Raw genomic sequence first — 26,400 nt, forward strand, 5'->3', positions numbered from 1 at the left:
CAACATCCAGCCTTTTTTTTGTTTTTTCTTTTCTTTTTTTTTTTTTGAGACGGAGTCTTGCTCTGTCACCCAGGCTGGAGTACAGTGGCGCGATCTCGGCTCACTGCAACCTCCGCCTCCCGGGTTACGCCATTCTCCTGCCTCAGCTTCCCGAGTAGCTGGGACTACTGGCGCCCGCCACTACGCCCAGCTAATTTTTTTGTATTTTTAGTGGAGACGGGGTTTCACTGTGTTAGCCAGAATCGATCTCCTGACCTCGTGATCCGCCCGTCTCGGCCTCCCAAAGTGCTGGGATTACAGGCGTGAGCCACCTCGCCCGGCATTTTTTTTTTTTTTTTTAAGAGACAGAGTCTCAGTCGGTCGCCCAGCCCGGAAGCCAATGGCGCGATCTCGGCTCAGCAACCTCCGCCTCCCAGGTTCTAGCGATTCTCCTGCATTAGCCTCCTGAGTAGTTGGGGTTACAGGCGCGTGCCACAACGCCCGGCTAATTTTTTTGTATTTTCAGTAGAGATAGGGTTTCACCATGTTGGCCAGGCTGGTCTCGAACTCCTGACCTCAAGTAATACACCCGCCTCGGCCTCCCAAAATGCCGGGATTACAGACGTGAGCCACCACGCCCGGACATTTTTTTTTTTTTTTTTTTTTACAGGGTCTCATTCTGTGGCCCAGGCTGGAGTGCAGTGGCGATCCTGGCTCACTGCAACCTCTGCTGCCTGGCTCAAGTGATCCTCCTGTCAGCCTCTCGAGTAGCTGGGACTACAGGCGCGGTGCGGGCTAATTTTTTTTTTTTTTTTTGTAGAAACGGGGTTTTGCCGTGATCCCCAGGCGGGTCTGGAACTCCGGAGCTCAGGTAATTCGCTCGCCTCGGCCTCCCAAAGTGCCGGGATTATAGGCGTGAGCCACCATTCCCTGCCCACCCGACCTTTTTGTAATTCGGCTTCCTAGCAGCGTACAGAAGCCCCGCGCTAGGGTACAGACCGGTCACGTGACACCACCTCCTCACGTGACGCAGACTCTGGAGCGGGAGGAGGGCGGTGCTCCAGCTGCATTGCGTCATCACGTCGCGCGGCCGCAGGGACCAGACCCGGACGGCTCCAGAGCCTCCAGAGCCTCCGGGTCTGGGCGGCGGCGGCGGCGCTTCGGCTCCTCCTGAGCCGCCTGCTGGCCCCGCGCCCCACTCCATCCCCACAGGCTGGGGACGGGCCCGGTGCGGCTGTGTGGGTTCGGGAGCGGAGGTGAGTTGCGCGGAAGTGATGGCAGTCAGCCCTTCCCTTCCTGTCCGTCAACTCCGGGTTATGGCCCTACCCCCTATCCTTGGTCTCCCTGCAAGGCGGAATGGGAGACAAGCCCGACAGAGGAGGAAGGCTGGCAGTGGGGTGGGGCATCTGGCCTCGGTCGCCCTCTCAACTCTCCCCCTGAACTGCCCCTCTCCGATACCTCCACCTGGCGGTGGCGGCCATATGCCTGGTGGTATTAGGAGGAAGGACTTCTTTTCCTTCTCTAGAATTTAGTCTTTACCGAGTTTACTACCCATTCCCTGCCCCGAATCTCCCGAAGTGGAATCCCTCTATTCAGATGTTAACGAAAGTTCTAGAAAATAGGTCACTTCAGAAGGGTGAGGATGAAGGATATGCTGAGACTTGGGAGTGCTGAGGCAGGAATCCCCTAGAAGGAAGACCACTCTGCACCGGGGTACTGTCATTTTGACACGGAAACGATAAAACACCCCCCGGGCTGTCTTCACAGTAAATGGACATTTGTTCCAGACCTTTTTACACCCCTAGAGTTGCAACTAAGTTGACTTAAGTCTTTTTGAAAAACATATGCTTTGATGAATCACCCGCTTTTCTGTAAAATGGGTCTTGCAGAGTTGTTGGAGGGATTATCTATAGTGCTTATAGAGTAAAATGCCAACTACAAACAGAAGTAGATGAGAATTTAGGATCTAATTTTTCCTGTTGAAAGATTAATTGTGACTTGTGGACTTTTGGAGACCACAGTTTGATTTCCGTCCCCCCGGATCATTTCAGAAAGTTTTGGATTCCAATATCGATTCTTTAACAGTAATGGACATTTACAGATGTAGAGTAGGAATACCCTCTTGTTGAAGAGCTTCAATATCTTAAGCAAGTGTAAGTCCATCGATAACTTGCGTGGTTTCCATTATTCAGTGTAGGTAATGGGTCCTCAATTGAAGTTTCTTTTTTTTTTTTTTTTTTGAGACAGAGTCTTGCTCTGTTGCCCAGGCTGGAGTGCAGTGGTGTGATCTCGGCTCACTGCAACCTCCACCTCCTGGGTTCAAGTGATTCTCGGGCCTCAGCCTTCTTGGTAGCTAGGATTATAGGCGCGCATCACCACGCCTGGCTATTTTTTGTATTTTTAGTAGAGACTAGGTTTCACCATGTTGGCCAGGCTGGTCTCAAACTCCTGACCTCAACTGATCACCCACCTCAGCCTCCTAAAGTGCTCGGATTACAGGAGTGAGCTGTTGGGCCCGGCCTGAAGTTTCATTTTAAGAAGAAATCCAGATATGTTTGGAAGTCATCAGACATATCATTTGGATACTTCTTTAGAAAAAAGTTTATTTTTACTGACTGGCCTTTCTTGCTCTAAGGTGAAGTTGAATACACACTTTTTCTTACATTAAATTCTAAACATTTATTGTGCAACTTCTAGGATAGAAAGCATACATATAAAGCAGGATCCTCTTTATATGTATGCTCTAAATACTTATCTACTTAAGGACCTTAAATAGTAATGATATAACACCTTTAAGAAATTTTATATTTTCAGTTTATCATTTGAGACAAGAACCTTGTCAAGATTTACAAGACATATATTGTTTACTTACATTTCAGCATTGATCATAATAAATGTCAAGTGGTAGGGACACTCCGTGATAGAGGAATTCAGAGGAAGAAGAGAGAGCTTTTACATGGACTAGACAGTGGCTAGATAGTGGTTGGTGGTGATGCCAGGCATAGGAGTGCCCTCAACTTGTGTATGTTTGGGTCTGAGGAAGCCTCTTAGGTTCTTAATTTGTAAAGCTAATTAAATATGTTCAGTTTCCCTAGTTCTTTGAATATGCTCATTGTTTTTTTTTTTCCTCTTGTAGTTGCAGAATCCAAGGACCCATTTTGTTCTTTCTCCGCACTGCTTTATGGGAGGCATTATGGCCCCCAAAGACATAATGACAAATACTCATGCTAAATCCATCCTCAATTCAATGAACTCCCTCAGGAAGAGCAATACCCTCTGTGATGTGACATTGAGAGTAGAGCAGAAAGACTTCCCTGCCCATCGGATTGTGCTGGCTGCCTGTAGTGATTACTTCTGTGCCATGTTCACTAGTGAGGTAAGTGGTAAATTAGCCCCACACAAATGAAACTCCCATGGAACTCTAGTTGTCTAATTTCACTGAATAAAATAGTGGAAGTTTGATATAATTTTGAATTTTTACAGTGTGATGTTTTGGCAGATTCTGGATAAGATCTACCACTTAGATGACTATGCCTTAGTTTCCTCATCTTTAAATTAGGGATAATAGTAATATGTAACACATGGTTATTAAGGTTGTTGTGAAGATTATTTTATGAAATAACATACGAAGTGCTTAGAATAGTGTAATATGTAGTAAAACACACAAATGTCAGCTATTGGATTTTACTGTTTCTTAAATTTGTCTTCCAATTTTTCTCCTTTTTTTGTTTTTAATTTTATTTATTTATTTGTAGAGACAGGGTCTCACTATGTTGCCCACGCTGGTCTTGAACTCCTGGGCTCAAGCAATCCTCCTGCCTTGGCCTCCCAGAGTGGCCACACCTGGCATTACAGGTGTGAGCCACTGCATCCAGCCTTTTCTCCTTCTAAAGTTTAAAAATTTTTAAGTGAATACCAGAGGAATAAGGAGGAAGGAAGGAGAGAGGAGTAGGATTCAAACCGCATCCCACTCCTCCTAACAATATGTGAAGAAAATCAGTGTAAATTTTAGGATAACTTCAAATGAAAGGAAGAAGAGTTTTTAATGAATAGCTGTACAGGCGTAGAGTGTATAACCTGAAAAAGGATGTTAACTCATAAGCACTTAACAAAGGGAATTAGGAAAAGGTTGGCTTGAGAGAATACAGGTAGTGCTCACAAAGTATTAAGAAACACTACTTAGTAATTGCCTGACAAAATACTTGAAATGTAGAGTAAGGCTGTTGAATATATTGTGTTGAATATTCTTAGAAAGCTGAACAGAAAATAACATTGCAAATCTTTGTTTTTCAAGATCCCAAGTCTCATTTTAAGAGCAGATTTAAATAAATTATCTTGATTTATTTTTTCAAAGCTCAGTTGTGGGTGCACCACTGTTAATTATATAATTTATACTTACATGTATGCCTGAAATATTTCATTATGAAAACACTGTTTTAAAAGTCTTTTTAAGCACAAGTTTTTTGTTTGTTTGTTTGTTTTTTGTTTTTTTTTTTAGTTAGTTCTATCGTCTTAGTGTAGATATTGCTGCTGGATCAGAATGGGAGAGGCGTATTCTATGATGGTAATAACTACCTTTTATGGGCCAGGTACTGTGCTAGTGATTGTTGTGCATATCTGACTCACCCTAGGGGTAGGTATTACCATCTCATTTTACAAATGAAGGAATAGGGTTTCAGATATTAAATCACTTGCCCAAAGTCCCATGGCTTGTAAGTGCTAGAGGTGGGATTTCATTTTATATTTTCCAACTCTAAAGCCCGAACAGTTTGTAACTCTTGTGCCGCCTTAGCCTCCGAAGTATGAATTTTATATACTACAATCTAATTTTAAAACTGGTATAGTTAAAAATACTATGAGCCAATGCTCAGTCGCATGGCTAGTAGGGAAAACAGGAACCTGACAGGTCATTCCAGCTAATTCAGGCTAATTTTTAAATAAACTTGTGTGATATACCAAGGCAGATCCCTGTCCTATACTGTTCTCCATGAGATATACCCAAGATCATCAGAAGCATTTGGAATTTAACTGGGTAAAGAGTGTCACCCAGCAGCTGCTGAGCAAGAAATGAACTAGAACTGCTGATTGCTAATTATATATTGTGCATCCTGTTTTTTGTCAGCTTGAAAATAGTGTCTTTACTCTTTTGTTATTTGGAAATTAATTCTTTTTTTCTCATCAGTGATGATTTCTTTCTTTAAAAACTGACGTCAGGCAAGGAAATGCTAGATGGTTTTGTCTTTATTTTTGAGAGTAATTGTTTAAAGGAGAGAGTCCAGAGACCTGGATTCTAGGCTTAGTTCTCTTAGCAATTCTGTATAAACCCTGGGAACCATCTAACTTCACTGGGTTGATCTGTAAAATAAAGTAGTTGAACTAGATGGTTTCCTTGTTCTCTTCAGCCATGAAATGATCCTCAAATGTCTTCTGATTGAAAGATCACAAGACTGAGGCAAGAGGACCTGGGTTTTGCCTCTCTCTCTCTTTTTTTTTTTTTTCCTGAAATACTTTAATAAGAATGATATCTGTCTCTTACTAGCTAAGTGACTGGTTAAGTCTTGGATCTTCAGCCGGGCGTGGTGGCTCACGCCTGTAATCCCAGCACTTTGGGAGGCCGAAGCAGGTGGATCACGAGGTCAGGAGATCAAGACCATCCTGGCTAACACGGTGAAACCCCGTCTCTACTAAAAATACAAAAAATTAGCCGTGCGTGGTGGCGGGCGCCTGTAGTCCCAGCCACTCGGGAGGCTGAGGCAGGAGAATGGCGTGAACCCGGGAGGCGGAGCTGGCAGTGAGCCCAGATCACGCCACTGCACTGCAGCCTGGGCGACAGAGCGAGACTCTGTCTCAAAAAAAAAAAAAAGTCTTGGATCTTCTTTGATCTTTAGACCCTTTATCTCTCTCTTTTTTTTTTTTTTTCTTGACGCCTGGCTAATTTTTTGTATTTTTAGTGGAGACGGGGTTTCACCGTGTTAGCCAGGATTGTCTCGATCTCCTGACCTTGTGATCCACCCACCTTGGCCTCCCAAAGTGCTGGGATTACAGGCTTGAGCCACGTGCCCGGCCCCCCTTTATCTCTTAAATGGTAATAATATCAGACCTAACTACCTTACCAGGTTGCTGTGAGAATCAGATGAAATAGTAGTAAATGAGAAGCATGCTGAAAAATTCTAAAGCAAAATATAAATGTAAAATGTATAATTGCTCTAAGTTCTTACATAGTGAAATTGTTTCCATACGTAAACTATTTGATGGAAATGTAGTTTATTGAATGAGAAATTTCTGGAATACATGTACTTACATATTTCAGTATCATAATTATTAAATGCATTTAATGTGTTGGGATAGTAATTGTTTATGAATATTAGTACTGTATTAAATGTTAATAAAACCTAATATGTTTTTTCAAAATAATGTGCTAGTGACTTTTTTAGTGTTAGGATTGATTTTGTTCTTGGCTTTGGTAGAGAGTGCTTTTTGGTTATTCTCTGGCTGATGGAGAAATAAAAAACGTTAAAGCCATTTAGTTAATAATGGAGATGCACCAGAGTTTTTTAAGTAAAATGAATTTCTAAACTAAGATTAAGATCTAGTAAAATTTTCATAAGGTATTTTCAGATAGTTTCCTGTAAAATTGAAGATTTCTTCTCTTAGCTAAACAGTTTTCTATGATTATCTGGCCTCATCAATACTCATAGCTTCAAGAAGATATACTACTAACAATTTAGACTAAATATACTGCTAACAATTCAGTTAGCCTAACCCAATATTTTGAAAAAGTAACAAATAGTTTATTTGTATTCAGATGATGTTACATAAGAAAGTCCCTTAGGATGACCTGCATGTTCTTTTTCATCATTACTAAATGCAGTCTAAGGGCCGGGCATGGTGGCTCACGCCTGTAATCCCAGCATTTTGAGAGGCTGAGGTGGGAGGATCACTTGAGGTCAGGAGTTCAAGACCAGCCTGGCCAACATGGTGAAACCCCATCTCTACTAAAAACACAAAAATTAGCCAGGCATGGTGGCATGTGCCTGTAGTCCCAGCTACTCAGGCGGCTGAGGCAGGAGAATCGCTTGAACCTGGGAGGTGGAGCTTGAAGTGAGCCAAGATTACGCCACTGCACTCCAGCCTGGGCAACAGAGCAAGACTGTGTCAAAAAAAAAAAAAAAAAAAATTAGCTGGTTGTGGTGGTGTACTCCTGTAATCCCAGCTACTTGGGAGGCTGAGGCACGAGAAACACTTGAACCTGGGAGGCAGAGGTTGCAGTGAGCCGAGATCACACCACTGCACTCCAGCCTGGGGAACAGAGCAAGACCCTATCTCAAAAAAGGGAAAAAAAAAGTAGTCTAAGGACAGATGATAGGAACTAGGTAGTCGTGGAGAGACTGGAGTTATAACCCACAGGGTCCTCTACAAACATGAAATTTATTTGAAATATTGTGTCTTATCTTAAAAGTTCACAGACCAGTGTTATGTTCATGGAACTTTTGCATTCTATTCTGTAAATACATCTGTATTTTAATATGAAATAGATTTTTAAAGTTATTCCCTGGCAAAATTATTCCAGGAAGGTGTTACCTATTACTTATTCCTGGTGTATAGATAACTACCCACTTCATTTGGAAAGCTACAGATAATGTGCCATATTTGCTTTATTAAAATCCAACAAAATTGGCCGGGCGCGGTGGCTCACGCCTGTAATCCCAGCACTTTGGGAGGCTGAGGCAGGCGGATCACGAGGTGAGGAGATCGAGACCATCCTGGCTAACACGGTGAAACCCCGTCTCTACTAAAAGTACAAAAAATTAGCCGGGCGTGGTGGCGGGCGCCTGTAGTCCAAACTACTTGGGAAGCTGAGCCAGGAGAATGGCATGAACCCAGGAGGCGGAGCTTGCAGTGAGCCGAGATGGCGCCACTGCACTCCAGCCTGGGAAACAGTGCAAGATTCCGTCTCAAAAAAAAAAAAAAAAAAAAAAAATCCAACAAAATAGAGCATAATTTTATTTTTTTATTTTTTTGAAATGGAGTCTCACTCTGGTGCCCAGGCTGGAGTGCAGTGGCACAATCTTGGCTCTCTGCAACCTCCGCCTCCTGGGTTGAAGCAATTCTCCTGCCTCAGCCTCCTGAGTAGCTGGGACTACAGGCATGTGCCTCCATGCCCGACTAATTTTTGTATTTCCAGTGGAGATGGGGTTTCACTCTGATGGCCAGGCTGGTCTTGAATTCCTGACCTCAGGTGATTTGCCTGCCTTGGCCTCTCAAAGTGCTGGGATTACAGGCATGAGCCACCACTCCTGGCCTGTAATTTTTAAAGATAAATGTTCAATTAATATTATTAACATCTCTAAGCTCTTAGATATGAGATTCTGCCTTTATCTTGTGGAATTATAACCATCATTCTTTTATACCTTTTGAATTTTCAGCTCTCAGAGAAGGGGAAACCTTATGTTGACATCCAAGGTTTGACTGCCTCTACCATGGAAATTTTATTGGACTTTGTGTACACAGAAACAGTACATGTGACAGTGGAGAATGTACAAGAACTGCTTCCTGCAGCCTGTCTGCTTCAGTTGAAAGGTACAGACATTAAAACTTGCTATTGTTTATGTCAAAATAGCCCTGGAAAGGTTGAAAATTAATAGTGTAAACTTAATCATGAATGTTTTGGAGACAAACTATGGATGTTCACGTTTACTGGCCATGGCTTTTGTCTCATTGAGCAATAAGAGATCAGATGTCAATAGCACTATAAAGGAACTTCTCCAGATATGAGTATTTGGCTCTATAAAAGAGAGCATTTGCACCTTTTCTGTTTTTAAAAAAAAATGGAGGAAGGAGAAATTATGTGTTTTCTTACATACATGTATGTAACACACCTATAAGGAAATATAAAAAAGTGATACCATACATAGCCTACATGGATACTCTTTATCTATCTGGCCATTAAGTGGTAGTATTTCATTAAGATAAATGAAATTTAAGTTGATGCACAAAATATTAAAGTATGATGTTTTCACAGGATTACAGGTGGTTTGTTTTCCCTTAGAATTCCCAGGTTTTTTGTTTTGTTTTTGAGACAGAGTCTCACTCTGTCACCCAGATTAGAGCACAGTGGTGCAATCACAGCTCACTGTATCCTTGAATTCTTGGGCTCAAGCAATTCTCACACCTCAGCCTCCTGAGTAGCTGGGGCCACAGGCACATGCCACCACACCCAGCTAATTAAAACAAAATTTTTTGTGTGTGGAGATGAGTTCTCTCTGTGTTGCTCAGGCTGGTCTCAAGCTCGTGGGCTCGAGTGATCCTCCCACCTTGCCTCCCAGAGTGCTGGAGTTATAGGCACGAGCCACCGTTCCTGGTCCCCAGTTTTTCTTTTTTAACATTCAGTTATGTTTTCAGTTTTTATATATACATAATTGACACACTTTTAGTTTTTAATACATGATTTAAACAGTGTGAAGCTTTTGCATTAGTGCATAGCCATAACATTAAAATACTCTGAACTTTTCAATTAGATAAATATGAGATTTGTTATTACTATCTTCTTCTTTTCTTTCACTCTAGTCTTTTAGTAAGTTTTCATGTAGAGTAGAAAATGGATACATTATGCTGAATTCGTAATTGGTTTTATAGTTTGATTCCCAAGAGTTTTATAGGGATTTTTGTTGAATTGTGCCAGGTCTCTGGATGTGATTCATCTTGCAATACTCATTTTAAAGATTAAGCAGAGACAGGTGTAAAGGTCTTGCTGAAAGTGGCACAGTACATAAGCCAGAAATAAAGTTCCTTAAGCATAGAATTTCTAATCTGTTTCTTAGGTGTTGAAACAAGGGTTCATCTGATAACATGTAGAGAAGATGCTGAGATACAAGAATATAGCCTAGATCACACCTGTCCAACTATTCTAAAGTGTTTGCTGCCTGTGTCTGTCCTAGGTGTGAAACAAGCCTGCTGTGAGTTCTTAGAAAGTCAATTGGACCCTTCTAATTGCCTGGGTATTAGGGATTTTGCTGAAACCCACAATTGTGTTGACCTGATGCAAGCAGCTGAGGTTTTTAGCCAGAAGCATTTTCCTGAAGTGGTACAGCATGAAGAGTTCATTCTTCTGAGTCAAGGAGAGGTGGAAAAGCTAATCAAGTGCGACGAAATTCAGGTACGGATTTGTCTTGATGTTATGGTTTCTTCAAGATTGGGCAATTACAAAACTTGCAAATAGGATGCAGTTACTTACCATCAGGGCTTCATAATCAAGTGTGCATTTTGGCTCAAAGATTTCATTAACCCCTCCTGTACCAAATTTATTTGCATTTTTATGGAGAGGGAGTTTGCCACTTTCTTCAATTAGATATATGATCCCAGTGGATAAGAATCACTATTAAACAGAGTATAGAATAAGCAGAAATTGGAAGTAAAGTAGGTATCTGTAGACCACTTCTCTATTACCCATTCACTCATTTCACAAACATTTATTGAGAATATCTACTATGTAGCACTTACTATGCCAGGTGCTACAGATCCCCAAGTGGGTAAATATAGTTCTTGCTTTCAGAAAATTCACAACCTGCTAGTAGAGACAGAGATATAGACAAAAAAAATGTTATAAAGAGGATAATGAGAATAGTGAGCCTATACAAAGTAAGGACATTACATAGAAGAAAGAAGAATAAACCTTTGCTCAGGAGTGGATCAGAAATGAAGAGACAAAAGTTTGGAAGTGAGGATCTACAGAAGCAGGAGCCAAATCATAACTGTCTTGTAAGGATGCAGCGGATGGAAGGGAGGGACACATGAACTGGATGTTAAAGGAATAGTAAGCCAGGTGCAGTGGCCTATGCCTGTAATCCCAGCACTTTGGGAGGCTGAGGCAGGAGAACTGCTTGTGTCCAGGAGTTTGATACTAGCCTGGGCAACATGGCAAAACCCTGTCTCTACAAAAAAATAAAATTAGCCTGGCATGGTGGTGAGCACCTATGGTCCCAGCTACTTGAGAGGCTGAGGTGGGAGGATCTCTGGAGCCTGGGAGTTTGAGGCTGCAGTGAGCCATGATCGCACCACTGCACTCTAGCCTAGGCAACAGAGGGAGACCCTGTCTCTTGCGGGGGAAGAAGGAATAATACTTCACCTACCAGGGGGATACTACCTGTGCCAGGCAGGCATTCAGTGACTTAACCTACACAGAAGAAAAGTCAATCCTAATTCTAAATCAGAGTACCAGTAGCAGAGTTTTTATTGCATATAGGTTTGTAGTTAGGCTAAGAATTGGAGTGAGAAGTCCCATATAGTTATTAGATGTCTTTGAAGCCATAGTATTGATCTCCAGTGGCCCAATTCTTTAATTTTTTTTTTTTCTTTTGAGACGGTCTCGTTCTGTCACCCAGGCTGGAGTGCAGTGGTGCAATTATGGCTCACTGCAGCCTGGATGTCTGAGCTCAAGCAGCTCTCCCACCTCATCCTCCTGTGTAGCTGGAACTGCACATCACCACACCGAGCTAATTTTTTAAAATTTTTGTTGAGATGGGGTCTCGCTGTGTTGCCCAGGCTGGTCTTGAACTGCTAGGCTCAAGCAATGCTAGGCTCAGGCAATACCATTTAAAGAAAGCCTCTAATATACTTCCATAAACTAAATGATTACTCTCTCCTGATTTATTTTGTTAAAACTAGGATATTTGTGTAATATAATAACAGGTCTTAAGTATACTTCTTCCAGGCTGGAGTGCAGTGGTGTGATCTTAGCTCACTGTAACCTTCACCTTCTGGGTTCAAGTGATTCTCCTGCCTCGGCCTCCCAAGTAGCTGGGACTACAGGCGCCCACCACTACACCAGCTAATTTTTGTATTTTTAGCAGAGACGGAGTTTCACTATTGTGGCCAGGCTGCTCTGGAACTCCTGACATCAGGTGATCCACCCACTTCGGCCTCCTAAAATGCTGAGATTATAAGTGTGAGCCACTGCTCCTGGCCTTAAGTATATTTCTTATCAAATTTTAGCCAAGTGTTTCTTTACACCTTTCTCTAGTGACTGTTCTGAGGGAAAATGGATTAGAGCACATTGGTCACATTGGTTCCAACTGTAGAGGAATTATTTTCCAGCCTGACATACTGGGATCTGTATCAGCCCAGAGAAGCTGCTGTTGCAAATGCTATTGAGTCAAGAATTTGCTAAAATCTTAGTTCTCAGCCTCTTAGTGTGGGACATTGTATCCTTGTGCTGAAGTGGCAGGCATAGCCAAAAAACATATTCATCAGACTTGGAAACTGGCAATTCACTAGAATATCTTGATTTTTCTTGATTTGTACACATATTGGAAAATACAATGAATAGAATGAGCACTACAGATTTGACGTTCATTACATATAATAGCTAATACTTATTCAGCATTTACTGTTGGTTCACTTACTAAATACTTGTTGAACACTTACTGTCTGCCCAGAACATTTCCATGTGCTGCAGATCAAATTATGAACAAAACAAAAATCCCTGTCCACTGGAGCTTCCATTCTAGTGGCACCATTCTTGGTATTTTTATCTCATTTAATTCTCACATCTTCATTTTTCACAGGAGGAAAGTGAAGATTGGAGTTTAACCATCATACCACCACTAGTAAGTGGTAGAGCCAGGTTTCAAATTCGAGTAGTCTGGCTCCAGAGTCTCTTCTCTTAATCACTCAACTATGAGCTCGTCATGTTTTCAGTTTGTTTCTAATTGTCCAAGTCAGGAAATAATCATAGAAGTCATTTCTTTTGGAACTATACAGGCTTTGGAATAAAACTGGATGGGGCAGAGAGAACAAATAACTAACCTTATTTAGAAGCTTAAATGAAAAACAGCTTGAGAACTCTTATGTATAGTTTTTTTTTAAGTGTGTGTCAAGACTGCCCTTTGCTTTTTTTCTGGAAGGAAAGCAAGTGACATATATTTTTCTGTTCCCTATACCAGCCAGAAATAGGAACCAGATGTCTGACTCCCAGTTGCTATTGCTCCCTGTTATTAAATAAAATAATAGTACTTAAAACAATGGGAAGCAGGATGTCATATTGGTTAAAACAGCATGGGTTTTAGAGTCCAACTGGGATTTAGTCTTGGCTGGGTGGCATGTGTTACCTAACCACTAATTTTCAGTTTCCTCTTCTATAAAATGTAGATATTAGTGCTGAGTACACAGGACTGTTCTGAGCATAAAATAAGAATGCCAGTACCTAATACTCAAGAGAATTCTTTGTGAAAATCTATTGTGGAGAAAATCTATTTTTCTCTGTAGTGAGGCATTAATGTTTGGGTTTTTTCTTCCCTATTAGCTGTTTTCCTGCAATTCTAATTTATTCTGTCTTCTGCTCATGATTGTCTGCTCATGGCTGGTCTGAGGGCAGTGGTATTTACAACTGTTGACCACAATCAGTTACAGATTTCTTTGTTCTTGCTCCACACCTGCTGCTTCATTTGATTAGTCTTTTTTTTTTTAGACGGAGTTTCACTCTTGTCGCCCAGGCTGGAGTGCAATGGCACGATCTCGGCTCACCGCAATCTCTGCCTCCTGGGTTCAAACGATTCTCCTGCCTCAGCCTCCCAAGTAGCTGGGACTACAGGCGTGCGCACCACACCCGGCTAATTTTTGTATTTTTAGTAGAGACTGGGTTTCACCATCTTGGCCAGGCTCGTCTCAAACTCCTGACCTCGTGATCCACCCACCTCGGCCTCCCAAAGTGCTAAGATTACAGGCGTGAGCCACCACGCCCAGCCCATTTGATTAGTCTTAAAAAAACAAACTAAAAAACCTCTGCTCATGATTGAAAAACTCCATCTTTAAATTGATATACGTAATTTAACCTAGAATGTGTCAGAGTCTAGCATGTATCTGCTTAAAACTATTTGCCAGTCATATAAAAGTTTTAAGTTAAGATCAAGGACATCTTCTATACCCTCCCCTGCATCTTATCCAACAATTGCCTGGGTTAGTTTAACTTCCCAAGTATTTCTCCAGTGGCTCACCACTGCCACAACTATAGTCCAGTAAGCACCGTCACCTTTTGCCTAATGTACCAGAGCAGCATCTAACCTCTTCTAGCTCTTGGCCCTTTAAACTGTTCTACCCACAGTAGCCAGGATAATCTTTACAAAACATCAATATGATCATATCACTAGCCTGCTTGAAACCTTCGGATGATTTCAAGTTGCTCTGAGAGTCAAATCCAGTATTCTAATGCTCTCTGTATCTGGCCCTTGCTCAACTCTCCAGCTTCATATTTTACTCCTCTATCACCCTCATTCACTCTGCTACACTAGCCTTCTAGTCATTTCCTCAAGCTGCCAGTTCTTTTTTGCTGTAGAACAGAGCTGTTCAATAGTACATTCTATGAAGATGGAAGTACTCTATATCTATAGTGTCTGGTTTGCTCCCGCTAGCCCCGTGTTGCTGTTGGGCACTTGAAATGTGGCTAATGCAACTGAGAAGCTGATTTTTAATTTAGTTTTAATTACGGTGAATGTAAATAGCCACGCGTGGGTAGTGTATTGGACAATGCATTTCTAGTGCTTTTGAGTGTGCTCTTCTGTCTGCCTCGGAGTACTCTCTTACTCCCCCTGGCTAACTGCTACTCATCCATCAGATTTCAATTTGTTGCTTCTTCAGGGAGGCCTTCCCTGCCTCACCAATCTAAACTAGGAAATTTCATGTTGTTCTGTCTCATAGCCCCAGTACCTTTCCTATGTAGTATGCAATAATAGTGAGATTGTTCATTTTTCTGATTTAGCAGTTTGACTCCCCATTTAAGAGCAAGGATCATATCTGATTTGTTCACCATATCTGATTTGTTCACCATTGTGTAATCAGTTTCCAGGACAGTGCCTGGCAGTTAAGAGTGGGGTTCAGTAAAGCCCTCAAATGAATGAACTTTGTGAAACATCTGTGTTTTTAGAGTATCACAGTTCTTAGGAAAAGTTTTTTTTATCTATTCACAGTGACACTCTGAAAAGTATCTCCCAGAATATGTACTCTGTAGGGGCTGGTAGAAGGGGCACAGGACCTGTATTCAGGTGTCTGTCTTTGGGAAGTCCTAGGTATTATTATATACCTAGGTCCTTCCAGTGATGTAGTGTAGGTTTTTTTAGAGTGTATCTCACATTATCTAATTGGTCATATGTATGCTTAGACCTAAGTTCCCCAGATGATTAATTAAATATATCTTCTCAAATAGCATAGTGCCTAATACACAGTAGTTCCTTGAAGGCTAATTGATAATGCTTTTCTTTCTTGTTTTTTTTTTAAGACATTTATTCAGCATCACCATCAGACTATTACATTTAGCAATCAACAGCATGGGTGCCAAAAAAAAAAAAAAATCTGCATTAAAACCCTTTGTTGGAATGCTTTACGTTTTCCACAGAACAGAAACTAAAATAACCTGTTACAGAATTAGTCACAAATACAGTCCTCGAGTTTTTTGCCCATACACATGAGTATTTGTCTAAAACATGTCTCCTTTGTAGCAGTTAGGCCCTGCCACCACTGTGCTTGGCTGAGTTCACAAATCTGTTGTAACCTGTAGCTTCCCTGTCACTTCTCTGGCTCTCCTCTCCAGCTAAGCTTTGTTTCCTAATTAAAATCTTCTGCCACTGCTATAGCTGCTGCTGCTACTGAAACCACCATAGCCGCCTTGGTTTCGTGGTTTGGCAGAGTATTGGCCTCCACCACCATAGGGGCCCAGAGCTTCTGCCTCCAAAGTTTCCTCCCTTCATGGGTCCAAAATTTGAAGACTGATTATTGTAGTTGCCAAAATCACTGTAGCTTCCACCACCTCCAAAATTGCTTCCATCATTACCAAATCCATTATCGCCATCCTCACTGCCGCCATATCTACCACCACCAGAGCTGTCATCCCAACCGAAACCACCTCCACGACCAAACCAAAGTTTCCAGAACCACTTCGACTTCTTTGGCTGGATGAAGCACTAGCCATCTCTTACTTTGACAGGGCTTTCCTAACTTCACAGTTATGGCCATTCGTAGGATGGTATTTCTGAATGGCAGTCTTATTCACAGAGTCATGGTCATCAAAGGTTACAAAGGCAAAGCCCCTTTTCTTGCCACTGCCTCAGTCAGTCATGATTTCAATCACTTCCATTTTTCCAAACTGTTCAAATTATCTCTTAGGTGATGTTCTTCAGTGTCTTCTTTAATGCTGCCAACAAGTATCTTTTTCACAGTTAAGTGGGCACTGGTCTTTGAGAATCTTCTCTTGAAACAGCTCTCTTTGGTTCTCCAACTCTTCCATCCACCTTGTGTGGCCTTGCATTCATGGCTGCATCCACCTCCTCCACAGTGGCATATGTGACAAACCCAAAGCCCCTAGAGCACTTGGTGTTTGGGTCTCTCATTACCACACAGTCCGTGAACATTCCCCATTGCTCAAAATAGCTCCTCAGGCTTTCATTGGTTATTTCAAAGCTCAACCCTCCAATGAAGAGCTTCCTCAGCTGTTTGGGCTCTTTAGGAGACTCTGACTTAGTCATGACGGCAGGGAGGAGAGAGACTTTAAAGATGCTTCTTCGGCGGCGTCCACGGGCAGAAAGGCGATAATGCTTTTGAAAACTGCAACATAGTGATGTTAGAGAAGCTCCTGCTTCAGAGGCTTGGGTGAACAATTTGAGGGGTGAGCCTGGAGATCATTAGATAACAATTATGACTTAAAATTATTTCAAGAGCTGATTTCGAATAAGGCAACAGATTCCCCCACCTACCTTCCTTAAAGTTATAGAGAAGACCAGAAGCAATTCAGGAATGGGAAAAATTCTGAAACAAAGGCCAATATGTGACTGGTGATTTATTAGGTACTATCTATCTTAGAGAGAGAGAGAGAGAGATACATATATATATATATATGTATGTGTATATATATATATATATATTTTTTTTAACCCAAATTGACTATAATTCTTTTCCTGGTCTGTTAGCTGTGTCTGAAAAAAATTGTTTTCCCAAGAGCCTAGCTATTTCTGGAAGATGGGAAATAATGGTGGTGGGCAATGGGAAGCAGGAAGGAGAAAGTGAACGTGGTTACGTTTTGAGATGGTGAGCTAATTGGAAAAGTAGGATCCACGGTGTGTAATTATACATTTACAGGTGGATTCTGAAGAGCCAGTCTTTGAGGCTGTCATCAACTGGGTGAAGCATGCCAAGAAAGAGCGGGAAGAATCCTTGCCTAACCTGCTACAGTATGTGCGGATGCCCCTACTAACCCCCAGATATATCACAGATGTAATAGATGCTGAGGTAAGTAGTGCAACACTCTCAGGATCCAAAACCTTGACGGACTCTTACCTTAGTGTTATGTATTCAAAATTGAGTATTTTAATGTAGGCACAGAGTCTCCTGTTTTGCCTCTCTAGGAATGCCAGTGAGAGTGGTGCTGGGTAGTCCCCAAGCATATTTCTAAGAAAAGCGAATTTCTTGGCAAGTCAGGCTCTTGACACAAATGAAAATCTGTGGTTCAATTTTGTGTTTTGCTGTCTTTTTGTTTTACATGCCTCTGAGTGTTTTATATAAACACCTGATAATAAACTTTGTCCCCTTCTCCATTAAACATAAATTGTTCCAAATTGCCCTTATGCCACACTTAGCAAGCCTCTTCATTTTTGACTTCTGGTAAAGCCAGCATGAAAGGAGTTTGATGCATTTTAGTGTCAACTTTAGTCATATCATGTTGAGTTTATTTATAAAAGTGTTTCTCCAACTTAAGTTCTCTGTGATACTTTTTCATAATTTTTACCATATATACCACCTGTGTTGCCTGGACCATACTTCGAGGGAGCATTGATTTATAATATGTAGGTAACCCAGCAAGAAGAGTTCCTCTTGCTGGCCCAGCCCTAGATCTCTTAGTTAACTACAAACAATTTTTCAGTTGTTCACATTAGAAAAGTTGCAGCATGGTCAGTGTCACATCTCAAACTCTTTTTCTCCTGTTTGCGATTTCTGTCTTTCTTACAACCAATTCACATATCCCTTATATCTAGTTCTTTACATTGTGTTTAGGAGCACAGACTCTGGAACCAGACTCGGGCCTGAAATCCCAAATTCACCACCACTCTGTGAACTTAATATGTCTTAATATATTTGTGCCTTAGCTTTCTTATGTGTAAAACAGGGATGATAATAGTACCTTCCTCATAGGTTCTTGTTAGCATTGAGTAAGTTACTATGTGAAAACTTTTAAAACCAAGTCTTTGTACACAAGTGTTTACTACTATTTATTGTTTGTTTTCCTTTCCAGTTCGACAAAGAACTTCTTGGGTCAGGTTAATAGAGGTGCCATTTAATTAGAGCTGTGTCCTTTAGGGTCCCAACAGGAAACAGATGCTATACTCAAAACAGGACAATTTTAGAAGAGTTTTTTTTTTAATAAAGAAGCTGTTTACAAAGGTGCAAGTTCAGAGAAACAACAAAAGACAGTGAAATAACCTGGATCTAGGACATAAGCTATTAACAGCCCCTAAGCCTGAAGGGACAGGGTTGAGGAGTGGTTACTAGAACCTTAAAGGAAAGAGAATCGTGTAGAGTCACTGCCTTGAGAGAAACCTTGACCTTTGGTTGGGCTGATCCCAACCAGAAGCTAGAAGGCATAGGAAGCCCTATTGACACAGTTCATATAGGCCAGTCTTCTGAGCCAGAGAGCAGAGTGGAAAAGGGTACAGAGTGAGTTGGGAGGCAAATGAAAGATGTCCAGTACAGAGCTGTCAGAAATAGACAATGGTAATTACAACAGGACTGTGAACCTTGGGAGAGATATTTCAGACAAAATATGATTCTTCCTGTCACCCAGAAAATAACAGAATCTTTTTGGTTTTCCCCTTAAAATTCTTATTAGTTATTATGTACTTGTGTTTGCATAATCCCTGGAAGGGCATCCAAACTATGTAAAAACAGTTAAATGTAAGCGCTGAGATAGATGGGAAATACTGCTCAACATATCTGTTTATATCATTTGATTTTTGATCCATCTAGTATGTTATCTATTTTTCAAGTAAATTTTAAAAATCATTTCTGGAAACCCAGAGCATGGTTACTACCAGCAATACTCCTGGAATCACAGGGCTTTGCAAACTGGTTTTCTGTAGTCAGAAGTTAATTATTTGCATGTGCCCTTTGTACTCTTATAGTATTACAGGTATCCCCAGTGCCTAACTCTACTGTCTGCTGTATTTCAGCCTTTCATCCGCTGTAGTTTACAATGCAGGGATCTGGTTGATGAAGCAAAGAAGTTTCATCTGAGGCCTGAACTTCGGAGTCAGATGCAGGGACCCAGGACAAGGGCTCGCCTAGGTAAGCTGGTATCTCGGCAGAATGAGGGGATGCTTTTCAACTACTTCTTGCAGGTGACAACGTAGTTGAAAATAACACTCTATAAGAAGTACAGACACCTCGTTTCAGACCTTTCTTCCATCATCTCAGACAAGTCACTCTACCACTCTTTCTTTCCTATAAATCAAGGATGTCTTCTCTATCTACTTCACATAATTATTTGGAAATTAAATGAGATAAAATATAAAAGCACTTCATACATTGTCAGGCATTACATAATATGTTACAATTTTTTGTCAATATTATTTAGATTCTGTGAATTAGAGATAATTTTAGTGCCACATAGTGGCATGTAAGTAGTATATGCTTCCATCCACCTCTTCACTTCCCCTTATGTGGTTTTTCCATTCCGGAATGAAGAGAGGAAGAAAAGGAGCCCAGTGTGGTAGAAAGTACATGGGTTTTGGCAGTTACTGTTGGTGCAGGTACCAGTTTACCTCATACTAGATACATTAACATGGGCAGGAACCTTAACCTCTGTGTGCTTCAGTTGCCTCATCTGTAAATGGAATCATCATAGCACCTGCCTGTGACATTGTTATGAAGAGTAAATAAAGTTATTTATGTAAAGCCTTAGAACACTTCTTGGCACATAATAACTATGTGTATTAGCTATTATCTTAGCAAATAGACCTAGGTTCAAATCCAAGCCCCAGCAATGACTGGTTGGGCAAGGTATCAATTTATCTGAGCCTATACGTCTACCACTAAGATGAGAGTTAGTGTCTTATCTCAGTGTTGGGAGGATTGAATGAGATAATGTATATAAGATACCTAACACTATAGCTGGCACACACTAAATACTCAGATATCACCATACTTTCCATTTCCTATTCTCTTTGCTTCACTGTCCAAAAGCCTAGGTGTATAGTGTATAAAAACATTTTATAAGTTATGAATTACTCTATATGTATGGGGTGGTATTTTGTTTTATTGTTTCTTTTTATCTGACTGAGGACTCATGATGCATGCTAAGGTGTTAGTTGATAATTAAGCTGCTCACTGATGGGTTTAGGTAGAATGGTGATTTATCCGCTATATTTTATTTTTTTTAATAGAAATGAGGTCTCACTATGTTGCCCAGGGTGGAATGCAGTGGCGTGATCTCGGTTCACTGCAGCGTTAGCCTCCTGGACTCAAGCAGTCTTCCCACCTCAGCCTCCCAAGTAGCTGGGACCGCAGGCACGTGCCACCATCCCTGGCTAATTTTTGTATTTTTTTGTAGAGACAGAGCCTTCCTTTGTTGCCCAGGCTGGGTCTTGAACTCCTGGACTCAAGCAGTTCATCTGCCTTGGCCTCCCAAAGTGCTGGGATTACAGGCCTCCCACATATATATATATATATATATATAATTTTTTTTCCTTTTTTTTTTTTTTAAGACAGAGTCTTGCTCTGTCACCCAGACTGGAGTGCAGTGGTGCAATCTTGGCTCACTACAGCCTCTCCCAGGTTCAAGCAATTCTTGTGCCTCAGACTCCCGAGTAGCTGGGACAACAGGCGACTGCCACCATCCCCGGCTAATTTTTGTATTTTTGGTAGAGACAGGGTTTCTCCATGTTGACCAGGCTGGTCTCTAACTCCTGGCTGCAATTGATCCACCCACCTTGGCCTCCCAAAGTGCTGGGATTACAGGCATGAGCCACCATGCCTGGCTACCTCTCCTATATTTTTTAATGGCATAAGTACTGTATGTTCAATGTAGAACTTTTAGAAATACAGAGAAGCAAAAAATAAATAAAAATCATCCATAATCTTACCGCTCAAAGATACTGCATTTTTTTAAAAAGAGAACTTTTAGATAGGGCATTGTAGATGGTATTTTCTATTACTGCAAGATGACAAAATGTGATCTGTGTTTCATATGCATTATACACAGATACATATCAACACAAGATAGATTGAAGGACTGAATGTTGAAAAACTATGAGAATATTAGAAGAAATTATAGGAAAATATTTGTATATCTTCTGGATGGAAGTCTTTTTTTTCTTTTTTGTGAAATATATGTAACAGGCCGGGCACAGTGTCTCACACCTGTAATCCCAGCACTTTGGGAGGCCAAGGTGGGCAGATCACTTGAGGTCAGTAGTTCGAGACCAGCCTGGCCAACATGGCGAAACCCCATCTCTACTAAAAATACAAAAATTAGCTGAGTGTGGTGGTGCACACCTGTAATCCCAGCTACTCTGGAGGCTGAGGCAGGAGAATCACTTGAACCCGGGAGGCGGAGGTTGCAGTGAGCCAAGATTGTGCCATTGTACTCCAGCCTGGGCGACAGAGTGAGACTCCATCTCAAAAATAAATAAATAAATTAAATTAAATATATTTAGCATAAAATTTACCATCTTAACCATTTTTACATGTACAGTTGACTCATGTTAAATACATTGTTATACAATCAATCTCTGTAACTCTTTTTGTCTTAACAAGACTGAAACTCTACTGTACCCATTAAACAATAAACTCCCAATTTTGCCTTTCCTCCCAGGGTAGGAACTTTTTTTTTTTTTTTTTTTTTTTTTGAGACAAAGGGTTGCTCTTGTTGCCCAGGCTGGAGTGCTGTGGCATAATCTTCGCTCACTGCAACCTCTGTCTCCTGGGTTCAAGTGATTCTCCTGCCTCAGCCTCCCAAGTAGCTGGGATTACAGGTGTGTGCCACCACGCCTGGCTAATTTTTTTGTATTTTTTAGAAGAGACGGGGTTTCACCACGTTGGCCAGGCTGGTCTCGGACTCCTGGCGTCAGGTGATCCGCCCACCTCAGCCTCCTAAAGTGCTGGGATTACGGGCATGAGCCACCGCGCCTGGCCATTACTTTTGTTTTTTAAAAAATAATTATTAGTTTTAAAAAATGGGGTTGGGTGGCCGGGCGCGGTGGCTCATGCCTGTAATCCCAGCACTTTGGGAGGCCGAGGCGGGTGGATCACGAGGTCAGGAGATCGAGACCATCCAGGCTAACACAGTGAAACCCTGTATCTACTAAAAATACAAAAAAAAAAAAAAAAAAAAAAGCCAGGTGTGGTGGCGGGCACCTGTAGTTCAAGCTACTCGGGAGGCTGAGGCAGGAGAATGGCGTGAACCCAGGAGATGGAGCCTGCAGTAAGCTGAGATCACGCCACTGCACTCCAGCCTGGGTGACAGAGTCAGACTCTGTCTAAAAAAAAATCGGGTTGGGTATCCCTAATCTGAAAATCTTGAAATTCAAAATGCTCCAAGATATAAAACTTTGAGTGCCAACATAATACTCAAAGGAAATGCTCATTGAAGCATTTTGGATTTGGGGTTTCTGAATTAGGGATGCACAAATAGTTGTGCAAAGAAATAATGCAGATATTACAAAAATCCAAAAGTGTCTGAAATCTGAAGCACTTCTTGTCGTAAGCATTTCAGATAAGGGTTACTCAACCTATACCATGAAAGCCAGTGACGTAGTGGAAAGAACCTGGCACTAGGAGATAAGACATTTTGCTTACTTTGATTTTTACTCCAGTTTCCGACACTCACTCTAGTAACTTGCTGTTTGGACAAGTCCTTTAACTTCTCTGGGTTACCAGTTATTTATATCAACAGAGTTAATGTTCAGTCACTAAGGTACTTTCCAACACAGAAAAATGTTTCCTTTTTGCATGATAGCACTCATTATTTGCTTATTAAATTGAACTAAAAGCTAATGAAAATTTTTGTGAATCAGTAAACCCAGAAGATTCTTTGGAGGTACATTTCTTGCATATCTCTGAACAGGCAGCAGAAGGGGCTCCTGCTTGGTTAGAGAACTTGCTTATTGCCCTGACCTTAAGGGATTAAACTATAAATCTATATATCTTCATAGTCTTGAGGTTATTTTTCAGAAGTTCTAGAAGGGAAATGCTGAAGCAGTTTCCAATTAGATTCTTAGTATCGCTTTGTCAGTGCCTTAGAAGGTAGATTGTTCTTACCATCATGTCCTCTGCATATTGGCTGCTAAACCAGCTACCAGGATAATGACTCTTCTGCATACAGCAGAAGGAAATTAAATTGACAGCCAAGTTAAAATAGCCTGCCAAATAAGGGATTTTTAGTTATTAACCTTACCCATTACTGTCTCAAAGAAGATATAATGGAAATTACTTTTCTAATTTGTGGCTGTCTCCTTTTTTGAACTAAAGATCAGTGCAAATGGAAATGTGAGTCTCTGAACCCTGTTATTTTAGCAGTCCTGCATCTGCCTTATTTCTCTAACAATGTATCACAGCACACACACACTCCCCTTCCCCTCCTTCTAAAAATAATGACCATGCCACTGCCCGGTTCTTCAGTTTTAGAAATGTGCTTTTTCACACTGTTCTTGTAAGATGTGCTAGACAAGCTTTTCTCATTAAAAAGATAAAAATCTCACTTAACAAGTACTCCATCATTGGCAGAGAACAAACAGGCTTCTTTCAGGTTGACTCTTTCACTAGCTTTTTTTTACACGAGTCAGATTATTTGAGTATTGGTCTCCAACTTAGGGTTAAAACATTAAAACCTTAGGAGTTCTTCTGGGGAAGAAGGACTTTCTAGGTACAAAATAGTGGAAGAAATGACAAAGAATAAAAACATATTTGAATAAATTAAAAAATCATATACAAAATTATGATAAATTAGGAACATAGGTTTGGAACAACCCTTTAAAGGGTTAAAGGGTTGGCCTGGCGGGGTGGCTTACGCCTGTTATCCCAGTGCTTTAGGAGGCTGAGGCAGGTGGATCACCTGAGGTCGGGAGTTTGAGACCAGCCTGACCAACATGGAGAAATCCTGTCTCTACTAAAAATACAAAATTAGCCGGGCGTGGTGGCACATGCCTGTAATCCCAGCTACTCGGGAAATTGCTTGAACCTGGGAGGTGGAGATTGTGGTGAACCAAGATCGTGCCATTGCACTCCAGCCTGGGCAACAAGAGCAAAAACTCCATCTCATAGACAGACAGACAGACAGACAGACAGACAGACAGATAGATAAAGGGTTAAAGGGTTAAAACCATTTGTGTGTAAAGAGCTTATAAGAATGCATGAGACAGGGCCAAAAGCAGTGGCTCACACCTGTAATCCCAGCACTTTGAGAGGCTGAGGCAGGTGATGGAGCCCAGGAATTCGAGACCAGCCTGGCCAACAGGATGAAACCCTGTCTCTACTAAAAGTATAAAAATTAGCCAGGCATGGTGACGCATGCCTGTAATCCCAGCTATTGGGGAGGTTGAGGCAGGAGAATCATTTTAGCCCAGGAGGCAGAGGTTGCAGTGAGCCAAGATCACACCACTGCACTCCAGCCTGGGCCACAGAGCAAGACGCCGTCTCAAAAAAAAAAAAAAAAAAAGAAAAGAAAAAAATTAGTGGTCCCAGCTACTAGGGAAGCTGAAGTGGGAGGCTAGGAGGATGCTTGAGCCCAGGAGGTCGAGGCTGAGGCTGCAGTGAACCATAATTGCACCAGTGCACTCTAGCCTGGGCAACAGAGCAAGACCTTGTCTCAAAAAAGAAAAAAAAAACAAGAATGCATGAGAGAAACAATAAAGATTTGAGTGTACAGTTCGCAGAAGGGCAAGTAAAGCTGGCTACTAGATACAAGGGAGGGAGTTCAACCTAATTAATAATAGGGTCTTATTAGTAATAAAGAATTAAACATAATTTTTTGCCTACCAGAGTGTCAGAGATTTAAAAACTATCCAGTGCCTCAGAAAGTAGAATGAGTTGGCACCTTTATAGTGTTGGTGGGAGTATAATTGGTAACAGCTTCAAAAAGTCACCTTATGTCTCAAAAGTAATTTTTTTTTTTTTTTTTTTTTTGAGACAGGGTCTCACTCTGGCTCCTAGGCTAGAGTGCAGTGGCATGATCTTGGTTCACTGAAACTTCACTTTCTGGGCTCAAGCAATCCTCCCACCTCAGCCTCCTCAGTAGCTGGGACTACAGGCGTATGCCACCACGGTCATCTATTTTTGTTTGTTTGTTTGTTTTGATACCAGGCCTCACTCTGTCACTATAGTGCAATGGCATGATTTTGGCTCACTGCAGCGTCCACTTCCTGGACTCAAGTGATCCTCCCACCTCAGCCTCCCAGGTAGCTGGGACTTGGGACTACAGGTGTGCACCACCAGACCTGGCTAATTTTTTGTATTTTTAGTAGAGACAGGGTTTTGCCATGCTGCTCAGGCTGGTCTTGATCTCCTGGGTTCATGTGATCTGCCTGCTTTGGCCTCCCAAAGTGCTAGGGTTACAGGTGTGAGCCACCATGCCTGGCTCAAAAAATTTTTTTCTAATTCAGGTTCATTACTCAGCATTCTTCCCATTTCTTTAAGAAAACAACCAGGAAAAGTTTCATATTCAGGATATTTATCACAGGGTTATTTATGTGATTGTTTATAACCCAAAATTATAAACCCTGAAATGCCTAAGAATATTATAACCATGTACTAAAAGAGTTATTCATATATTTGGAAAATGAAAAACATCAGGATACAATATAATATGGTCACATTTATAGGTTTTTTTGTTTGTTTGTTTTTGGTTTTTTTTTTTTTTTTTTTTGGACGGAGTCTTGCTCTGTTACCCAGGCTGGAGGGCAATGGTGTGATCTCGGCTCACTGCAGGCTCCGCTTCCCAAGTTCAAGCGATTCTCCTGCCTCAGCCTCCCGAGTAGCTGAGATTACAGGCGTGTGCTACCATGTCTGGCTGATTTTTGTATTTTCACTAGAGATGGGGTTTCACCATGTTGGCCAGGCTGGTCTCGAACTTCTGACCTCGTGATCCACTCACCTCAGCCTCCCAAAGTGCTGGGATTACAGGCGCTAGCCACTGTGCCCGGCCCCCATTTGTGTTTTATAAATGTGCAGAAACAAGGCTGGAAGAAAATTATGTTACATTTTGGTGTGTCTTTGTATTGTGGAACTATGGGTAATTTTTTTTTCATAATACCTGTCTGTATTTTCCAAGTTTTTTAGCAGTAAAAATGTATATGTTTTATAATCACAAGGAAAATACTTTTCAACTCTTTTCAACAGGGAGGGGTAATACGTGAGTGGGGATGGTGATTATACTAGTCCTTGAGTTATTTT

At 41.4% G+C, this 26,400-nt stretch overlaps 1 protein-coding gene and 1 pseudogene across 6 annotated transcripts in view; one reads left to right on the plus strand and one right to left on the minus strand.

Annotated features, from left to right (window-relative positions):
* Positions 1 to 646: 646 nt before the first annotated feature.
* Positions 647 to 26,400, plus strand: part of KLHL12 (kelch like family member 12) — a 36,709-nt gene continuing 10,955 nt past the window's right edge. For 2 of the 6 annotated variants that reach the window (XM_055368456.1, XM_019028938.3), the window contains exons 1-6: positions 1,016 to 1,235; positions 3,116 to 3,355; positions 8,406 to 8,559; positions 9,918 to 10,135; positions 17,101 to 17,250; positions 19,185 to 19,299. In XM_055368456.1, the coding sequence (XP_055224431.1) occupies positions 3,161 to 3,355; positions 8,406 to 8,559; positions 9,918 to 10,135; positions 17,101 to 17,250; positions 19,185 to 19,299 (832 nt within the window). In that variant the 5' untranslated portion in view covers positions 1,016 to 1,235; positions 3,116 to 3,160. Of the gene's footprint in view, positions 851 to 1,006; positions 1,236 to 3,115; positions 3,356 to 8,405; positions 8,560 to 9,917; positions 10,136 to 17,100; positions 17,251 to 19,184; positions 19,300 to 26,400 lie in introns of those variants that run through there. The other 4 variants (XM_019028935.4, XM_055368443.2, XM_055368451.2 and 1 more) reach the window with 4 other exon arrangements.
* LOC129528341 (heterogeneous nuclear ribonucleoprotein A1-like) lies at positions 10,643 to 16,490 on the minus strand (annotated as a pseudogene).

Source organism: Gorilla gorilla, chromosome 1 (assembly GCF_029281585.2).
Source record: "Gorilla gorilla gorilla isolate KB3781 chromosome 1, NHGRI_mGorGor1-v2.1_pri, whole genome shotgun sequence".
Lineage (NCBI taxonomy): Eukaryota > Metazoa > Chordata > Mammalia > Primates > Hominidae > Gorilla > Gorilla gorilla.